The sequence below is a fragment of the Bombyx mori genome, chromosome 7 (assembly GCF_030269925.1).
Source record: "Bombyx mori chromosome 7, ASM3026992v2".
NCBI lineage: Eukaryota > Metazoa > Arthropoda > Insecta > Lepidoptera > Bombycidae > Bombyx > Bombyx mori.
In genome coordinates, this window is record NC_085113.1 from 2,092,208 (window position 1) to 2,108,603 (window position 16,396).

At 39.5% G+C, this 16,396-nt stretch overlaps 1 protein-coding gene across 2 annotated transcripts in view; it reads left to right on the forward strand.

Annotated features, from left to right (window-relative positions):
* LOC101736353 (uncharacterized) overlaps positions 1-16,396 on the forward strand; it is a 58,612-nt gene extending 42,216 nt beyond the window's left edge. Inside the window, exons 2-8 of one of the 2 annotated variants that reach the window (XM_038012087.2) lie at positions 8,256-8,378; positions 10,484-10,623; positions 12,388-12,715; positions 12,968-13,310; positions 14,117-14,297; positions 14,819-15,053; positions 15,420-16,396. In XM_038012087.2, coding sequence (XP_037868015.1) covers positions 8,256-8,378; positions 10,484-10,623; positions 12,388-12,715; positions 12,968-13,310; positions 14,117-14,297; positions 14,819-15,053; positions 15,420-16,114 — 2,045 coding nt within the window. In that variant the 3' untranslated portion in view covers positions 16,115-16,396. Of the gene's footprint in view, positions 1-8,255; positions 8,379-10,483; positions 10,624-12,387; positions 13,311-14,116; positions 14,298-14,818; positions 15,054-15,419 lie in introns of both variants that reach the window. The other variant, XM_038012086.2, reaches the window with a different exon arrangement.

Genomic DNA, 16,396 nt, shown 5'->3' on the forward strand with positions numbered 1-16,396 from the left:
TCGTTACTGCGGTCGCTACTTTATTGTACACTTTGACTATGGACTTTATACAAATTTATTTTGTTGGTTCGTCCAGGCCTATGCACGGTAGTACGTGAATGCCTTCACCTACAATAAAACATAAGATCGAAGTCCTATTGTTTTTAGAGGCGTGGTCTAGCGGATAACACGTCCGGTGCACTCGTGTTGAGCGATGCACCGATGTTTGAATCTCAGGCGGGTACCAATTTTTCTAATGAAATACGTACTCAACAAATGTTCACGATTGACTTCCATGGTGTAGGAATAACATCGTGTAATAAAAATGAAACCCGCAAAATTATAATTTGCGTAATTACTGGTGGTAGGACCTCTTGTGACTATACTGAGGCTTTAGAACTTATATCTCAAGGTGGGTGGCGCATTTACGTTGTAGATGTCTATGGGGCCAGTAACCACTTAACACCAGGTGGGCTGTGAGCTCATCCACCCATCTAAGAAATAAAAATAAAAAAAGGGTGTGGAGAGAAAGAGAGAGAGAGAGAGAGAATACACTTTATTGCACACCAAACATCCCGTTTACATATTATACTATGAAATTTATAACTAACTGATGTATCATTGCTTTTGTAGGTAGTATTTCAATCCAAGGTTTACTAAGACGCTCTTTGACCACTTATTAGTATTTATTGGCTATCATTTAACACTGTCATATTTAACATTTTATATTTCATTAATCATATCTCATTTTATATTTCTATACCTTAGTCTAAGCAGTGTTCACATATGTTTTCACGGGTGAGTGTACCTTTAAGGGCTATTGAGGGTTTACCCGTTTGACAGCGTAACTACTATTAAAATAATGGAACACACCATTAAAAACAGACACGCATATTAAGCAAATACTTAAAGTTTGGTTTCCCATATTCCTGAACAGCTGCGATCAGGTTACAATATTTTTGATTATAAGTTTTTCGCATATCCACTTAATTTATGTGAAACTTATTAATAAAAATCTTAATCAATCAGTTGTTGTCTGTCAAACGCAATATTCTTTTGGTACTTTAATTGGGTATTTACATTAAAATGCTTCCAAAGATTAAGCATTTTGTGATATTTTCTGAATGTTCGATAGCAAACTGTAAACTGTACGATCTGCGCATTTTTTATCCTAAGTCCAAAGTTTCTTATGTTTATCTACCTCTGTGCTCTTCATACATATCCATTTACTCATCACGCTTCGTTTGATACATTTCACTTTTTCTATTTTGCGTCATGCCGGTTTATGATGCGGCATTAATGTTGCTAAGCAACACAGTGATGAACAACTAAATTACAATATCATCTAGAGGTGGCATATGATAATTTTGACTGTATTTATTAGAGATGAAACGGATATCCGGTTACTATCCGGTATCCGGCCTATCCGGCCATAAATCAGTATCCGGCCGGATTTGTGATAGTAAAATTAAGAAAATATCATGGTCTACAAAAGGCAAATAATACCACAATAGGTTATGGACAAATTTTATTTTTATAATCGCACGTCAAAAGTGATTGTTTTATTAATTAATTTGTTTAATACTCAAAATTAACAGTGGCAAATGAATACCAAATCGTTGTTGCACCGAGTCGTTGCGAATATTTGCGAAAGGGTCGAATATCCGGCGCTCCGGCCTCACTCACAGCTTGCCGAATATTCGGTATCCGGTATCCGACCAAACCACTATCCATTTTACCTCTAGTATTTATGTAAACAACCGTACGTAACTAATGCTACTCCTGCCTACCAGACATTATCATTCCCAATATCACATCAAACTTTCCCGTAATTTTAATCTTAACTTACGACTTCTAAAGTCCGGGATGAACCTTACTATATTAGTAAAACTGTATTTTTGTGTTTTTATCGTGAACATAAAATCAAAATTCATTAATAATTTAAATACAAAGGTGGCGGAAAGACTAATTTAAAACATTTCGTAATATTTGAACGTAGGTCGGCTCCTTTCTCCGAGACATCCGGCTGCGCGTGTGTCGACGCGAACCGGGCTTCAGTGTTACTAGACTCCGTGTCGCAAACTATCAGCTAGCTTTGATATTTAAGACGGGACAACAATTTACTGGTGGTAGGACCTGTTGTGAGTCCGCGCGGGTAGGTACCACCACCCTGCCTATTTCTGCCGTGAAGCAGTAATGCGTTTCGGTTTGAAGGGTGGGGCAGCCGTTGTAACTATACTGAGATCTTAGAACTTATATCTCAAGGTAGGTGGCGCATTTACGTTGTAGATGTCCATGGGCTCCAGTAACCACTTAACACCAGGTGGGCTGTGAGCTCGTCCATCCATCTAAGCAATAAAAAATAAAAAATAAAAATCTCAAGGTGGGTGGCGCATTTACGTCGTAGATGTCTATGGGCTCCAGTAATCAGTTAACACCAGGTGGGCTGTGGGCTCGTCCAGAATCTAAGCAATAAAAATATAAAAAAAATTACGCTCCAATCAGCAACTGTTCGTAGCAGTAACAATGTAACTTTCTGGAAACGCGGCTTAATTTCTCGTTCGTTACTTTCATGTTTCAAAAACGGATTTGTTAAAGTTTCGAATAACTTCTCGAAAAACTGGCATCAATCTGTGGGAGCTAATGCTGCAGCGCAATACCACAACGTAGTCAGCAAATTTATTTATTTCATCCTTCTAGTCGTTTGTAAATACGTGTCTGTTAAGTACTCATAATTTGTTTTAGATATCTTCGAAAAAATCATAATTGGATAACTCCTCAACGGTCGTTTCCTTCTTTTGTCGTCTATTTTATGTACATATGAGAACGGTCAACTTGTTCCTTGTCGTCAGGTTCGTGTCCGTCTTTTAGGAAGTCACTAACCCTTTGACAGCCATGTAGGTCACCGGTGCCCTACGCGACGCACTGAAGTAATTATGTCGATTTCTCTTTTCGATCTTCTTACTAAGAGACCGGAATATCTAGTAGACTCCGGGAAAGTTGAATCTGAAGACACTGAGAATGAATCTATTTCTAAGAGATCTAATACTAAAACGTGAAAGAATACAAAGTTGGGCACAATCCGGGCGCTTAGTAACAGAAATCGACGTAATTATTTCAATGCGCTGCATAAGGCACTGGTGACCTACATCGCAGTCAAAGGGTTAATGCCTGCCGCTATTCACGTCCGCCCTCGTTCCTTTTCGTTCTCTTGTTTCTTTTAGAATTCTTGTCAAGTCTCTGTCTTAGTCTATGTCTAGTCGTTGTAGATCTTATGTCCTGTCAAAGAGGTTGCAGGCCACAACAACTCCAGTATATTTCGTCTCTCACAGGACTCTGTACAGTTTCGTGGATGATATACTCAACTAATCCTTTTGGGCCATTGTTGCACAAAAACTTTACTGTTACACTTTACTCTTTAGTATATTCATTCAAATACTTCACTGCATGCATAAGACATTTCGTCTATGTCACATTATTCAGATTTTTTTTCCGACCTATGCTGATAGCCTTGAGAGGCTATTTCAGCTTTGCCCTAACATGTAGGTGAGCTCACGGGGCTCAAACCGGAGTGTTGCTAACACTAGCCCTAGCAAGAGCAGTGCTTCGCAGAATCTACCACCGGATCGGAAACGCGACCCACTGAGAAGATCCGGCGAGAAACTCAGTGGGCAAAAGATTGATAAAGTAATGATGAAACTACTATAAAAATTTAAAGAGCAAAATAAACAGAGATTAGTATGCTAAAATATGCTATGTGCATCGGGGTGTTCACGTAGACTGTAATAAATTACAAGTTTCAAGGAAATTACTGTAGTTATAAGTACTTTTGATCTCCTCATTGCTCAAGTGGTTGATGACCCTGAATATTGAGCCATGTGATACAGATATAATTTCAAGTCGGCATTAGTATCTTTTTAGAGATATTTTAAAGATATATTATTGTTCTGTTTATTATTAGGAGTCTGAATGTTTTTGCCTCATCTATATGTCTATTGCTTATAAAAAAGAAGAGAGTCCTTGCCCAGATTCATTGCACGTGGAACGTTATCAATATCTGAAGCCGTTTAAATTTTATTTAAATTGTAACATTTTCTCAAATAATTAATATTGTCCAGTTTATGATACATTGGATTTAATTTAATTAGATAGTAACTTACATAATATGTCTGTGAGTGTGTGTGCAAGCGGTTGTGGGTGTGTGAGCGTATGTGTGTACGCATATACACACAAGGTATTTGGGCATCTGTTCAGTTGTTAATTTTTTTCTGTATGCACCTGTTTGGAATTGCAATCCAGATTGTTATGTTAAATATTTAAACTTTTAATTTCTATGGTTGTAATTTATTTTGTGTATCAATATAAAAAAAAACTAAGCATTTTGTACTTATTGGTTAGTTTACGACATTTTTTAAACCTGGTAACCCTGCAAACTAGATGTTTTTGACGTCATCCGTACGACGACCGAATGCTTTGTCCAGTGAAAGTAACGGACTATAAATTACAGAGCACGACACCTTTTATCGTCGTAATATTTATTATTGGAATTTCTTAAATTAATAAGAATAGCTTTCACGCATTATAATCATCTTCGGCATACCACAGCATACGGCATTCCACAGCATTACTAATTCATAACTTTTTTCCCCTACCTAATCATTGGTAGCCTAAGAGGCTATTCCTAAACACGTCAATACGGATCCTCCCGATCCATTGACGGTGCTTTTAGGTACCACAAACAGCGGTCACCGTCCTTGCCGAACCCGTCGCTTGCAACGAAGCGCTCGACGAGCGAATTAACCTACAGACACAGCCCACTGAGTTTCTCGCCGGATCTCTCCGTGGGTCGCGTTTCCGATCCGGTGGTAGATTCTGTGAAGCACTGTTCTTGCCAGGGTCAGTGTTAGTACCACTCCGGTTTGAGGCCCTACACGTTGTGGTGAAGCTGAAATAGGCTCTCAAGGCTATCAGCATAGGTAGGAAAAAAAAAACTTTTATCGTCCTAATCTTTCTTATTTGAATTTCTTCGATTAATAAGAATAGTTTTCACGCATTATAATCATCTTCGGCATTCCACAGAATTACTAATTCATAACTTTTTCCCCTACCTAATCGTTGGTAGCCTAAGGGACAATTCCAACTTCGTGTGGACTGATAGGTGAGCTCGCGGGCTCAATCTGAGACAGTTGCTAACACTAGCCCTGATTCATAAACATTCAACACACCTGTTTTGTGCCAACGAGATTCTTTTTCGATTACCAAATATTAAATTTTCTGAACAAAAACTATTAGACCTGGATCTTAAGTCTCAAAGTGGATATGGCATTTTAGTACTCATTGCTTTGAATTTTCTAGTGTAATCTTCACGGATTTTCATTTTTTTCAGTGCTCACTTAAAACTACGAATTTTTTTATTCTTTAAAATAGAATTCTTTTTCGTTCATTATTTTTAAACAATAATAATAGTTTCTTTTCACTTTATGAAATTAGGGTTGGCACAACACGTAGGTAATGTAATATTACTACTATTTTACTGATAGTAGGTATATAATAAAGTAAAGTAGGCCAAGATCTATCGCGATAAAAGTAGCATCATCGTTTAAGATCTTACGAAAATATGTACACTTCTATTATGTGGCAAAACAGGATCATGATATTACAGAATATTTAATCTTGCGCAATTCTTCTTTCAGACTGTATTAATGATTACATTTGGATTTTTTTTTCAATAACCGAACACACGTTGCGTTATTGACCTTCGATATAAACTTTTTCTCATCTTGTACACAGTTTGCTAACTGACAGGAGAATGTTAGTAAAATAACGTAATAATTTTTTTAATATTGTTGTTGGATCGGTCAAGTGTCAGAGGCTTCAAAAACATTATAAGTATGTCGAGATTGAAGACCCATTGATAAACAATAGTAAAAGTATTTTAACTGATTTTTAGCCGAGTGTGGGTCAATAGTATTTCACCTGATTGCTGTTTTGTTGGCCATGGTCGTTTCTAATTTGAATTTTGCGTATTATTTGTAAGAATATCGATGTAATCATTATTTTATTATCGGCTGAATTAAACAGCTAAATTTATTGGAGGTCAGTACATAAATACTACTTTTTTAATTGCCCTTGTAGGCAGATGAGTAAACGGCCCACCTGATGGTGAGTTGTTACTGTCGCCCATGGACTTCAGCAATGCCAGAGATCGAGCCAAGCCGCTGCCTACCGAATAACGAACCTACAGAATTATATTAATAACTAGCTGACCCGGCAAACGTTGTTTTGCCATACATAAGATTTTTAGGGAATTTCTAGTGTAGAAAAAAAAACTAACTTATTGTAAGTGTGTAAGGATGTGGTAATTGAGTGAAAGAGGCACGTAGCGCTGTGAACGATGAGGGAATATAAAAATAACAAAACCTCATTCAACCACATAATGCCTCATTATAACAAAAAAATTGTCCAAAAAATAAAAAATAAATGTTAGGGGTGGACAACCCTTATCACTTAGGGGTATGAAAAATAGATAGTAGCCGATTCTCAGACTTACTGAACATACACAATAAATTTCATAAAAATCGGTCAATCCGTTTCAGAGAAGTATGGTAACTAACATTGTGACATGAGAATTTTATATTTTATATATAAGATTCACTAAAAACCATACGTAGCTTAGCAGGTTTACACGCCAGCCAAACTAGATGCGTTAATAAATCATTTAGAAGCATAACTTAAAAAAAGTGTAGCTACTATTCAAGCTATGTGAGCCAACATGACAATAAACATTTGTAACATACCGTTTTTTTTCAAGTTGCTGCTTGCATAAGTTACTTAACGGTAAACGGGTCCTTTACTTAAATAACCGGTCGTAAAGAAAACAATACGAATGGATCATAGCATAACGCCGACCCAGTCTAGTATAGTTTGACGAAACAAGAATGTTCTAGATTTCGGTATCATTGAAATATTAGTTCATAGTATAATTGAGTTTATTTAATATTTTCGTGTAATAAGATCGGGGAGTGCTCTGAAGAATTGCTTGAGATGATCCCCTCATCTCCTTTTTATCATCGCACCTCCCGCAATCGGAGCAGAGCTCATCCATATTATCTGGAACCGCAGCGTTCATCGACAGTGCGTTTCCAGAGGTTTTTTTTGCCACGTACCATCCTGCTCTGGAATGAGCTCCCCTCCACGGTGTTTCCCGAGCGCTATGACATGTCCTTCTTCAAACGAGGCTTGTGGAGAGTATTAAGCGGTAGGCAGCGGCTTGGCTCTGCTTCTGGCATTGCTGAAGTCCACGGGCGACGGTAACCACTCACCATCAGGTGGGCCGTACGCTCGTCTGCCTACAAGGGCAATAAAAAAAAGTAATCTTGTAAATCAAACATCTTACGTGATTGGTAGATTAGATATTTTTTATCCATACATATTAGAAATCAAGTTATAAATATAATTCTAAAAGACGAAATTTAAATCAAATTGTAAAACGGCTATCTCATCCAGAATATAAATTTTACTAAAAGCTTAAGTTAAAATTATGTTTCAGATCGAAGGTGAAATGTCATCACATGTCGACAAACGATTGATAAAATGTCCTGTTGTAGTTTTTTCGTTAGCTGACTAACAATTCAACAATCTCTTATCTGACTTTGAAGGCCTTTCTAAAGTCCACGACCTGTAATGATGATTAGGACGCAGTGAAATCTAGGTCACGTCCGTATAAGCTTATATCCTGAACGCGTCACGCTATGAAAGGAAAATCCAAATTATTGTCTACAATATTGTTGCAATCTTTGTATTTTCAATGTTCACGCTCTGATTGTTGTTCAGTATGCAAAAATATTTTGTTCTCTCTTCTTGTTCGATAAAATAAAATATTTTAATATTAGAGACGTAATGTCAGATCTTCAAAATATATTCAGCTTTTCGTATTGTATAATATAAAAATATAGTGGTTTTTTTTTATTGCCTTTGTGGACAGACGAGCATACGGATGGTCACCTGATGGTGAGTGGTTACCGTCGCCCATGGATTTCAGAAATGCTAGGGGCAGAGCCAAGCCGCTGCCTACTGCCTTGTATGTTGTCACTGTACCGCCCAGTGTCTTCCAAAAATAATTTTATAATACTCACGAAACCGCCTTTTTTTAACAAACAAATGTAACTCACTGACAGTATAGCGACACATTTAGAAAAATGGTGAAATATGTTTTTTTTATTAAATGATCTTAATTATAGCAAATAATCTAATAATTTATTTTATTTTCATTTCAGAAATCGTTCAGCCAACGTGCGTGTTAGAATCAGACTTCGGTTTCAAAATAAACTGCGCTTTCAAGAAATCCGGCCTCTTCAGGGTACGGAACTTAGGAGGGATCAAAGCGCACGCTAGCTTAGGTAAGAGCTTAAATGTTTTCAAGATGCTTAAAGGGCATTCCGACTTCGAAATGTCACAAACAAACATTAGGCTGAATATAGGATAGACTAAATGCTTCATTCTTTTCATTGAATTAGATTGTCGGACAAGTATACGGTTTATATGTTAATATGTGAGTACTGGAGTCCAAATTCATATTAACGTGAATGCTGCAACCCACCTTGAGACATGAGGTCGAAGAATTATTTGTATTGTCCCAACCCTTCGAAACAGATAACTTGATTATTTCACGGAAGAAATGGACAGGATATTTATAAGTATCCACCAATTGGGCGCGGCTTTACGTCTAACTAATGGGTTACACAAATCCTCCATTTTCTGGGTTTGATTCTAATTACACTATGTTTTTCTTTTGTTTGGGAATCATTCATGACAATGTGTTAAACATGTTTATAAACTTAAAAACATTGGTACCTGTCCGCGATATTTCAGTACCGAGACGATATTGTTCTTTAATCCACCACGAATATAGCTTATTAATTCATCAAGTAGGTAAGAGCATCGTCCTACATAACACAACTGCATTTCACTTCTCGAATTGCACAAATAAGAACAAGCTCGCTATTCATCGGATAAACGGTACTTTCACCGCGATACTGTTACTGACCTTGGATTATAGTGCAAATGTTTTATTCGCAATTAATCTTCATGTTACGTTAATGGTCAGTTTAATCGAGAAGTATTCAGAAGCTTGACGCCAGCCCTAAGCCAGTCTAGCCAGCCTAGCGGTAGGCAGCGGCTTGGCTCTGCCCCTGGCATTGCTGAAGTCCATGGGCGACGGTAACCACTCACCATCAGGTGGGCCGTATGCTCGTCTGCCTACAAGGGCAATAAAAAAAAATAAAAAAAAAGTCCACGCTTTGCTATGACCCCCACAGACATAGCCCACTGAGTTTCTCGCCGGATCTTCTCAGTGGGTCGCGTTTCCGATCCGGTGATAGATTCTACGAAGCACGACTCTTGCTAGGGTTTGTGATAGCAACGTCATCAGGTTTGAGCCCCGTGAGCTCACCTACTAGTTAAGGTTACGCTGAAATAGCCTCTCAAGGCTTAGGTAGGAAAAAAAGCTGTAATTATTGTTATTTCAAAAACATACACATGTTGACTTGATTACGAATTTTGGGGTCAGAATAACTTAGTGATTCTCGGTTGCAGTAATGCAACTGGCAGTTCAATATTTATTACAAAATGTGTAACGGTATTCATTTCGTGAGGTGTTTATGTTCCGGTCTTAACAGCAGGTGGGTTATGCGATAATAGCTTTTAAAGTAATTAATTTAAATGACAAGTCACAATATATCGTATGTGGATGGTATTATGCCTATAGCATATACACCAGATCTAAAAATAACAAATGCCAACATTTAATTTGGTTGGATGAAATTGCAAACAAAATATAATGTTACTTTGATATAAATTAGCGGTCCGCGTGTAACCTCAATGATCAATCGTTTCGGAATGTTGTATTAGACGGATGATTTCTGGGTTTTATTTTTAATTGACAGACTTGAATGCTCTGTCAGAAATAAATGCTTTTACTGTTGGCGAGATACTGTTGGAAGAGACTTAAGATCTATCTTTTAACTAATGTAGATCATCATCAAGGATTCAATTCTCATCAAGGAATTGTCTCATGTGGTGCTAAGCGATAGTCAATTGTCGAAGTTAATAAATGTCGGAGCTTACTGTCTCGCTATTCAGCAGCTAACAGAAATAAGCAAAGCCGTGGTATCAACTTATACGTATTATAACTAAAACTAGTTAACATTTTATGTTTCTGAATTAAATTACGAAAATTTTTAGAATAAGAAAACCTAATTATTTTGTTCCTAAATAAGACGAATTGTTTTTTATTTCTTTTTTGATTGCTTATCAAAAAAATTATATAATAATATTATAATATATGCCACGTATAAAATATGAAGATATTTTTTAGTATAAGATTTAAAAGAAATCTAATTAACATTAAGTTAACTTTTTCTCTGCTCTATTTATGTTTCTAAGCAAAATTTTCTTTTCCTCTTCTGAGACATTAAGTAATTTGATGTTCGAATTAACATTTCAGGGTTCAGCCTCGGAGATGAGTTGGGCTTCGAACAATCCCTCACCAACTTGGATCCGAGCAGGAGAAGATCGGTCAACATCAAGAATGGAGCTCCTCCTAATTTAGTAGCCGACACTTCCCGTCTGAACGCTAAGCAAGAGGTAATTTTATGTTATTTTTTGAGAATTTATGGATCACTTTTAGATAATATAAAATTTTAGTCAGATTTGTTGGTCTTGTTTGTTAGTAAGCTCGGCAGTTTTTTGTTGGTAAGCCAACGCCAATCGAGTAGACTTGCGTTTTTTTGTTTGCACTTTGAGAAATCGTTTTGCTGGATGTCTTTATTTCCACACCATCTACCACCGCAATAAAATTCATACTTACTACGTACCCCATACCTACATACCCCATGAATGATTATATTCATTCAACATTGTGTTTCCAAACTATATATCTTTATATATATAATTCTACTGTACGTGTGTATGTCACTGAACTCCTCCTAAGCAGCTGGATCGACTTGAATGAATTTTTGTGTATGTATTCACAGGACAAGGTCTGTCGGGTTCGCTAGTTATATTCTATTATTATATTAGCTGACCCGGCAGATCTCATAGTGTCTCAATCAATAAATGAAAGGCCTAAACTTTTGTTTAAAATAAACTTAAAACAGACAAAAGGAATCCGTCCGACGGGGGACACATCAAAGGGAAAACAAAATTGTTATTTATATTTAATTCCAAGCATTTTCTTAATTTTTGAACCTTCTACCCTTTTGAACCTTCTTTGGACTTCCACAAATAATTCAAGACCAAAATTAGTCAAATCGATCCAGCCGTTCTCGAGTTTTAGCGAGACTAACGAACAGCAATTCATTTTTATATATATAGATATATACTTTATAGACATATAGACTATGTTTTATTTATTTATTGCTTAGATGGGTGGACGAGCTCACAGCCCACCTGGTGTTAAGTGGTTACTGGAGCCCATAGACATCTACAACGCAAATGCGCCACCTACCTTGAGATATAAGTTCTAAGGTCTCAAGTATAGTTACAACGGCTGCCCTACCCTTCAATCCGAAACGCATTACTGCTTCACGGCAGATATAGGCAGGGTGGTGGTGCCTACCCGCGCGGACTCACAAGAGGTCCTACCACCAATAATATATACCTATATACGGTAGCACGTGAATGCCTTCGCCTACCATAAAACACAAGATCGAAGTCCTATTGTTTTAAAGGAGTCATATTCATTAAACTGGAATCATTGCTTTTGTAGGTAGGATCTCAATGCAAGACTAACTAAGATGCGCTCTGACCACTAATTACTATTTGCTGTCATTCAATACTAATGCCTTAGTCTAAGCATTGTTCACATATATTTGTCAGGGTGCACGGATGAGTGTATAGATATATTTAAGCATGTTGCAAGCATAACATTCTAATTGTAATTGAACATAACATTAAACACAGGCACATCACCTACCACCAGTAAAAATGTTGAATTGTCTGTTGGTTCTCCTTGTAATAAATAAATGAATGTATATGTACAAGTCGTAAAACAAAAGTACATTCTTAGTTTGTTTGTCTCAATAAGCGTTACGTAAAATGCGGCGACTGTTGGAATTATTACCGACGCTATTCATAAACAAGTTACTTGATTTAGACCTCACATAAAACACACTTGTATGACATCTCTATGACTGTAGTATGAAATTGTTAAAAGTGATGGGCAGTAAATATTTTATGACTATGTAGTAATTCAAATTACACAAGCTTCGACTGTAAAGTCTGTCTCGATGTGGTCGTGCTATATCTGAATAGGCATCTATAGGCTTACTTGTATAAACAGAAGTAGGCATCAAATCCGTTTACACAAAATTGTAATAATATCATGGAATCTTGTTAATTTAATTCCAGAAACGAGCCAAACAAAACCGCATCATGATGCGGCCCGTGGCCCCGCCTCTCACGAGACCCGACCAGGCTGCGATGGACAAACTGACCAGCCTCCATCGCAGAGTATCCACTATGCAGCCAATCGTTGTTCCTAATCCGGCAGTCGAAACACCAACCAATGTACCAACACAAACTATGGCCAAACCAATGCCCATGGGAGTCCCACCATTCAGGCCATTGCCACCCAAAGAAGACACGCTCAAAGTACTTCCCATCACTTCATCGACGAGAAAGAACTACGCGCCCCTGCAAATCCCCGAGTCCAAAGGTCCAGGATTAGCTTACCAAAGTGAGATTTACCCACAGTCGCACAATCAAATATCAAAAATGGTCTCACAAATGACCGCCGTGCAGTACGCTCCTGTAGTCAAAATCAAACCCACCCCAGTCATACTAGATCCATTCCACGGCGTCTCCACACTAAAATCTATTAACCCATTCGTTCCGATGCCCGCACCTACACAAGCACTGCCGATAATACCATCACCGGCCACACACGCGCAATCTGTCCACAAAACCAATCCTGTTTCTACCTTTGTAGACCCGGTCCCCCACCATGTCCACAATATTGCGAGCAGCTACGTTTATAACACGAAAAAAGTCGACGACTACAACACCATCACCGGCTACGGGGACGACACGGTCCTCAAGTTTAACAAAGAAGACATCAACGCCAAGATAGCGGAGATAGCCAAAGTCGGGAACATTTCAATGGAAGCGGTGGAGGCCGCCATAGCTCTGCGGCAACAGCAGCTGCTGAACAAGTACGCACATCTGCCGGCGCCGCCCACTACCAGTTCCACTACCACCACCACACAGCCACCGGTCGTGTTTCAGCCGGAACCAGAGATTTTGACGGCGGCGTTACCACAGAAGCCACAAAGGTAATACGGTTGCTTTTCATTTTTATGTACATGGCAGCTTTCTCTAGGTTACTGTTTAGGCCCTTAAGGTTCACCAGAATGACCATGATTCTCAACAATCTTCAGCAGGTCTTTAGGCCACCTCTTGGGACGCCTAGCCACAATGCGTCTTCCATCCTTTTATTACGTGGTGGTAATATATTAATTTCCTATTTTCACCTCAATGCCGTTCTTTTATTTAATATACTCGATTGGTTGCTGGTGAACTTACAAAAGAGTGATTTAAATAAGAGCTTTTGCTACATTTAGCAGGCTCATATCACCCTGCCACTTTTTGCGATGAAACAACCATTCCTTGAAGAGTACTTTTTACTGGTGGTAGAACCTCTTGTGACTCCGCACGGGTAGGTACCACGGTCTTGTCTATTGCTGCCGTGAAGCAGTAATGCGTTTCGGTTTGAAGGGCGGGGCAGCCGTTGCACTGTTAAAAGTGAGACCTTACAACTCATGTCTCAAGGTGGGTGGCGGCATTTACTTTGTAGATGTCTAGGGGTTCCGGTAGCCACGTAACACTAGGTGGGTCGTCCACCCACTAAAGCAATAAATAAAATTTCGCCACCCACCTTAAGATATAAGGCCATCCTGCCACTTTTTGCGATGAACCAATCACTATTTTTTGAAAAGTCGAAAACCCTTTGTACCATAATAAACCAAACAACCTCAGAGGACGTAACGTAACCGATATGATTGACATAACTTCATGTTGACTTTAGGAATTCCATTCGAAAGATCCTCCCAGCTTCTTAATCTACTCGTAACCGTTCCAGTACCAGACAGCCGACAAGTGGTAAGGTCATGAACGCTCCCCGCGAGTACTACCCCGTCGGATACGAGAAGAACTTTGACGATCACTTCCAGTCGAAGGTCGACCTCCCCGACACCAGCTTCCACTGCGGTGACCAGAAGTACTTCCCCGGCCTCTACGGCGATGAGAGTCTTGGATGTATGGTACGTAAGATATATTATATCTGTTTTTGGAACGAAGTTCCTTATGTGACGTTTATTTTATGATATTTTTTTAATTATTATACTTAGAGTTTATCTTTTTTTTCCTACCTAAGCCTTGAGAGGCTATATCAGCGTCGCCTTAACTAGTAGGTGAGTTCACGGGGCTCAAACCTGACGACGTCCCTAACACGAACCCTAGCAAGAGCAGTGCTTCGCAGAATCTACCACCGGATTGGAAATGCGACCCACTGAGAGGATCCGGCGAGAAACTCAGTGGGCTGTGCCTCTGAGTGGAGTTTATCAGTATAGTTACAACGGCTGCGCCACCCTTCAAACCGAAACGCATTACTACTTCACGGCAGAAATAGACAGGGTGGTGGTACCTACCCGTGCGGACCCACACAACGTCCTACCACCAGTGATTACGCAAATCATCATTTTACTGGTTTGATTTTTATGATCCTTGACCAATATGCAGTGAGCATGTCTGTACTGTAATGTCTATCTGGTGCCTTGACCAGGTGTTCCACGTCTGCGCCCTGACAGACGATGGGCTCGTCATGAAATCCTTCCTCTGCCCCGAGTCCACGCTCTTCGACCAGACCATCCTCAAGTGCAACTGGTGGTTCTACGTCGACTGCAAGAACACCAGGAAGTTGTACGACACCAACATTCCAGTGTCCAAGAGCTATCAGCTCATGAAGGCCCTGACCTTCTTCTCTTCATACAAGAAGGACAACAACATGCAAGACGATGGTCAGTATCGCCAATACAATACAAATTTATTTGTAAAAAGTCATTTCTGTATTAAATAATATCATCCATCTAATCGATTTTAATAACGTTAATAGGGTATTTATGAAGATTTTTAACAAATCATAATTAAATAAACCACAAATCACAAATGGTAATTTGACCTGAAACTAGATTTCCTTATACAATGAGACCGGGAGGTATGTGAGTCATGACACATGAGTATTGGGCCGATGTAGGAAATGACCTCGATCCAGCAGTTAGATGCACCAAATACTGCGCTACCGACTCTCAAAATATCCTTTGTAGAAGGACAACTAATCCTACCGAAAATAAATTTAATCACACGCTGCTTACCTTCTTTACCAGGTCGCTCACCAAACCCTGAAGACGTGGACGGAATTAAAGAAGCAATTTCAATCCTCGAAAATCAAGACACCACTAAAACAGCACAAACTGAAACCGGCTCCGATGGTCTTCACATCATCACCCCCCAGCCTTTAATAGACGAGAGGAGCAACCGCGCCACCCCCCCTGCCCCCGTCTACAGGGGAGACAGGCAGCTCGGAAACACAACCCGCTCTGGACAAAACTCCACACAACCCCACAGCCAAACGGTCGCCGATTCAAGCCAAGAACCGAGACCGTTCTCCGCAGAAACCGACAGAGACAAGAAACACAGAAGGAGAATGACCTTGAGATTTAGTAATTCCACTACAAGTACTAAAGCGCCTTCCGTCAGTACCACGCACGCAGTGGAAGTAATCCAACAGGAGATTCAGCCGATAGAAAACCTGAGTCCGGTCCGGCGGGAGACACTGGCGGACCAGCTGGGGACTGACGCGAGAGTTGAAGAGGCGCCTCCAGTCAAAAGGGTCTACCGATCCAGCGCTGAAAAGTACACGAAGGAGCCCACCGTCGCTAAGCACGAGGAGTTGCTCATCGTCACACCGACGACCTTCAGACTTGTCGGGGAGGCGACACAAAAAGCGGCCATAGAGAGTCTGGACAGGGCCGTGCTCGGGGGGACGGTTGGGGGGCGGCGCTGGGGGGGCGGCACGTAGCCCCCGCCCCGCGGTCCCCCCACAGTGTCATAGCATACCTTGTTAACTTATTTATTAAAATACGAGTCGCGTGTTTGCTCAATTTTTTTTTTCTAATTAACTCTCCACGCACGTTTTGCGACTTCCAAACTAAACAAGCTCACTTGACGTTTGCTTAATAAACAAGGTCACTTATGTTTGGGGAGTTGCAAAACGGCTTTAGTTCATAACGAAACGAGTCGAGTGATATTACGGTGTATGTTTTAGTCGTTTAAAATAAAATGTTTCCTAATCACAAAGAAA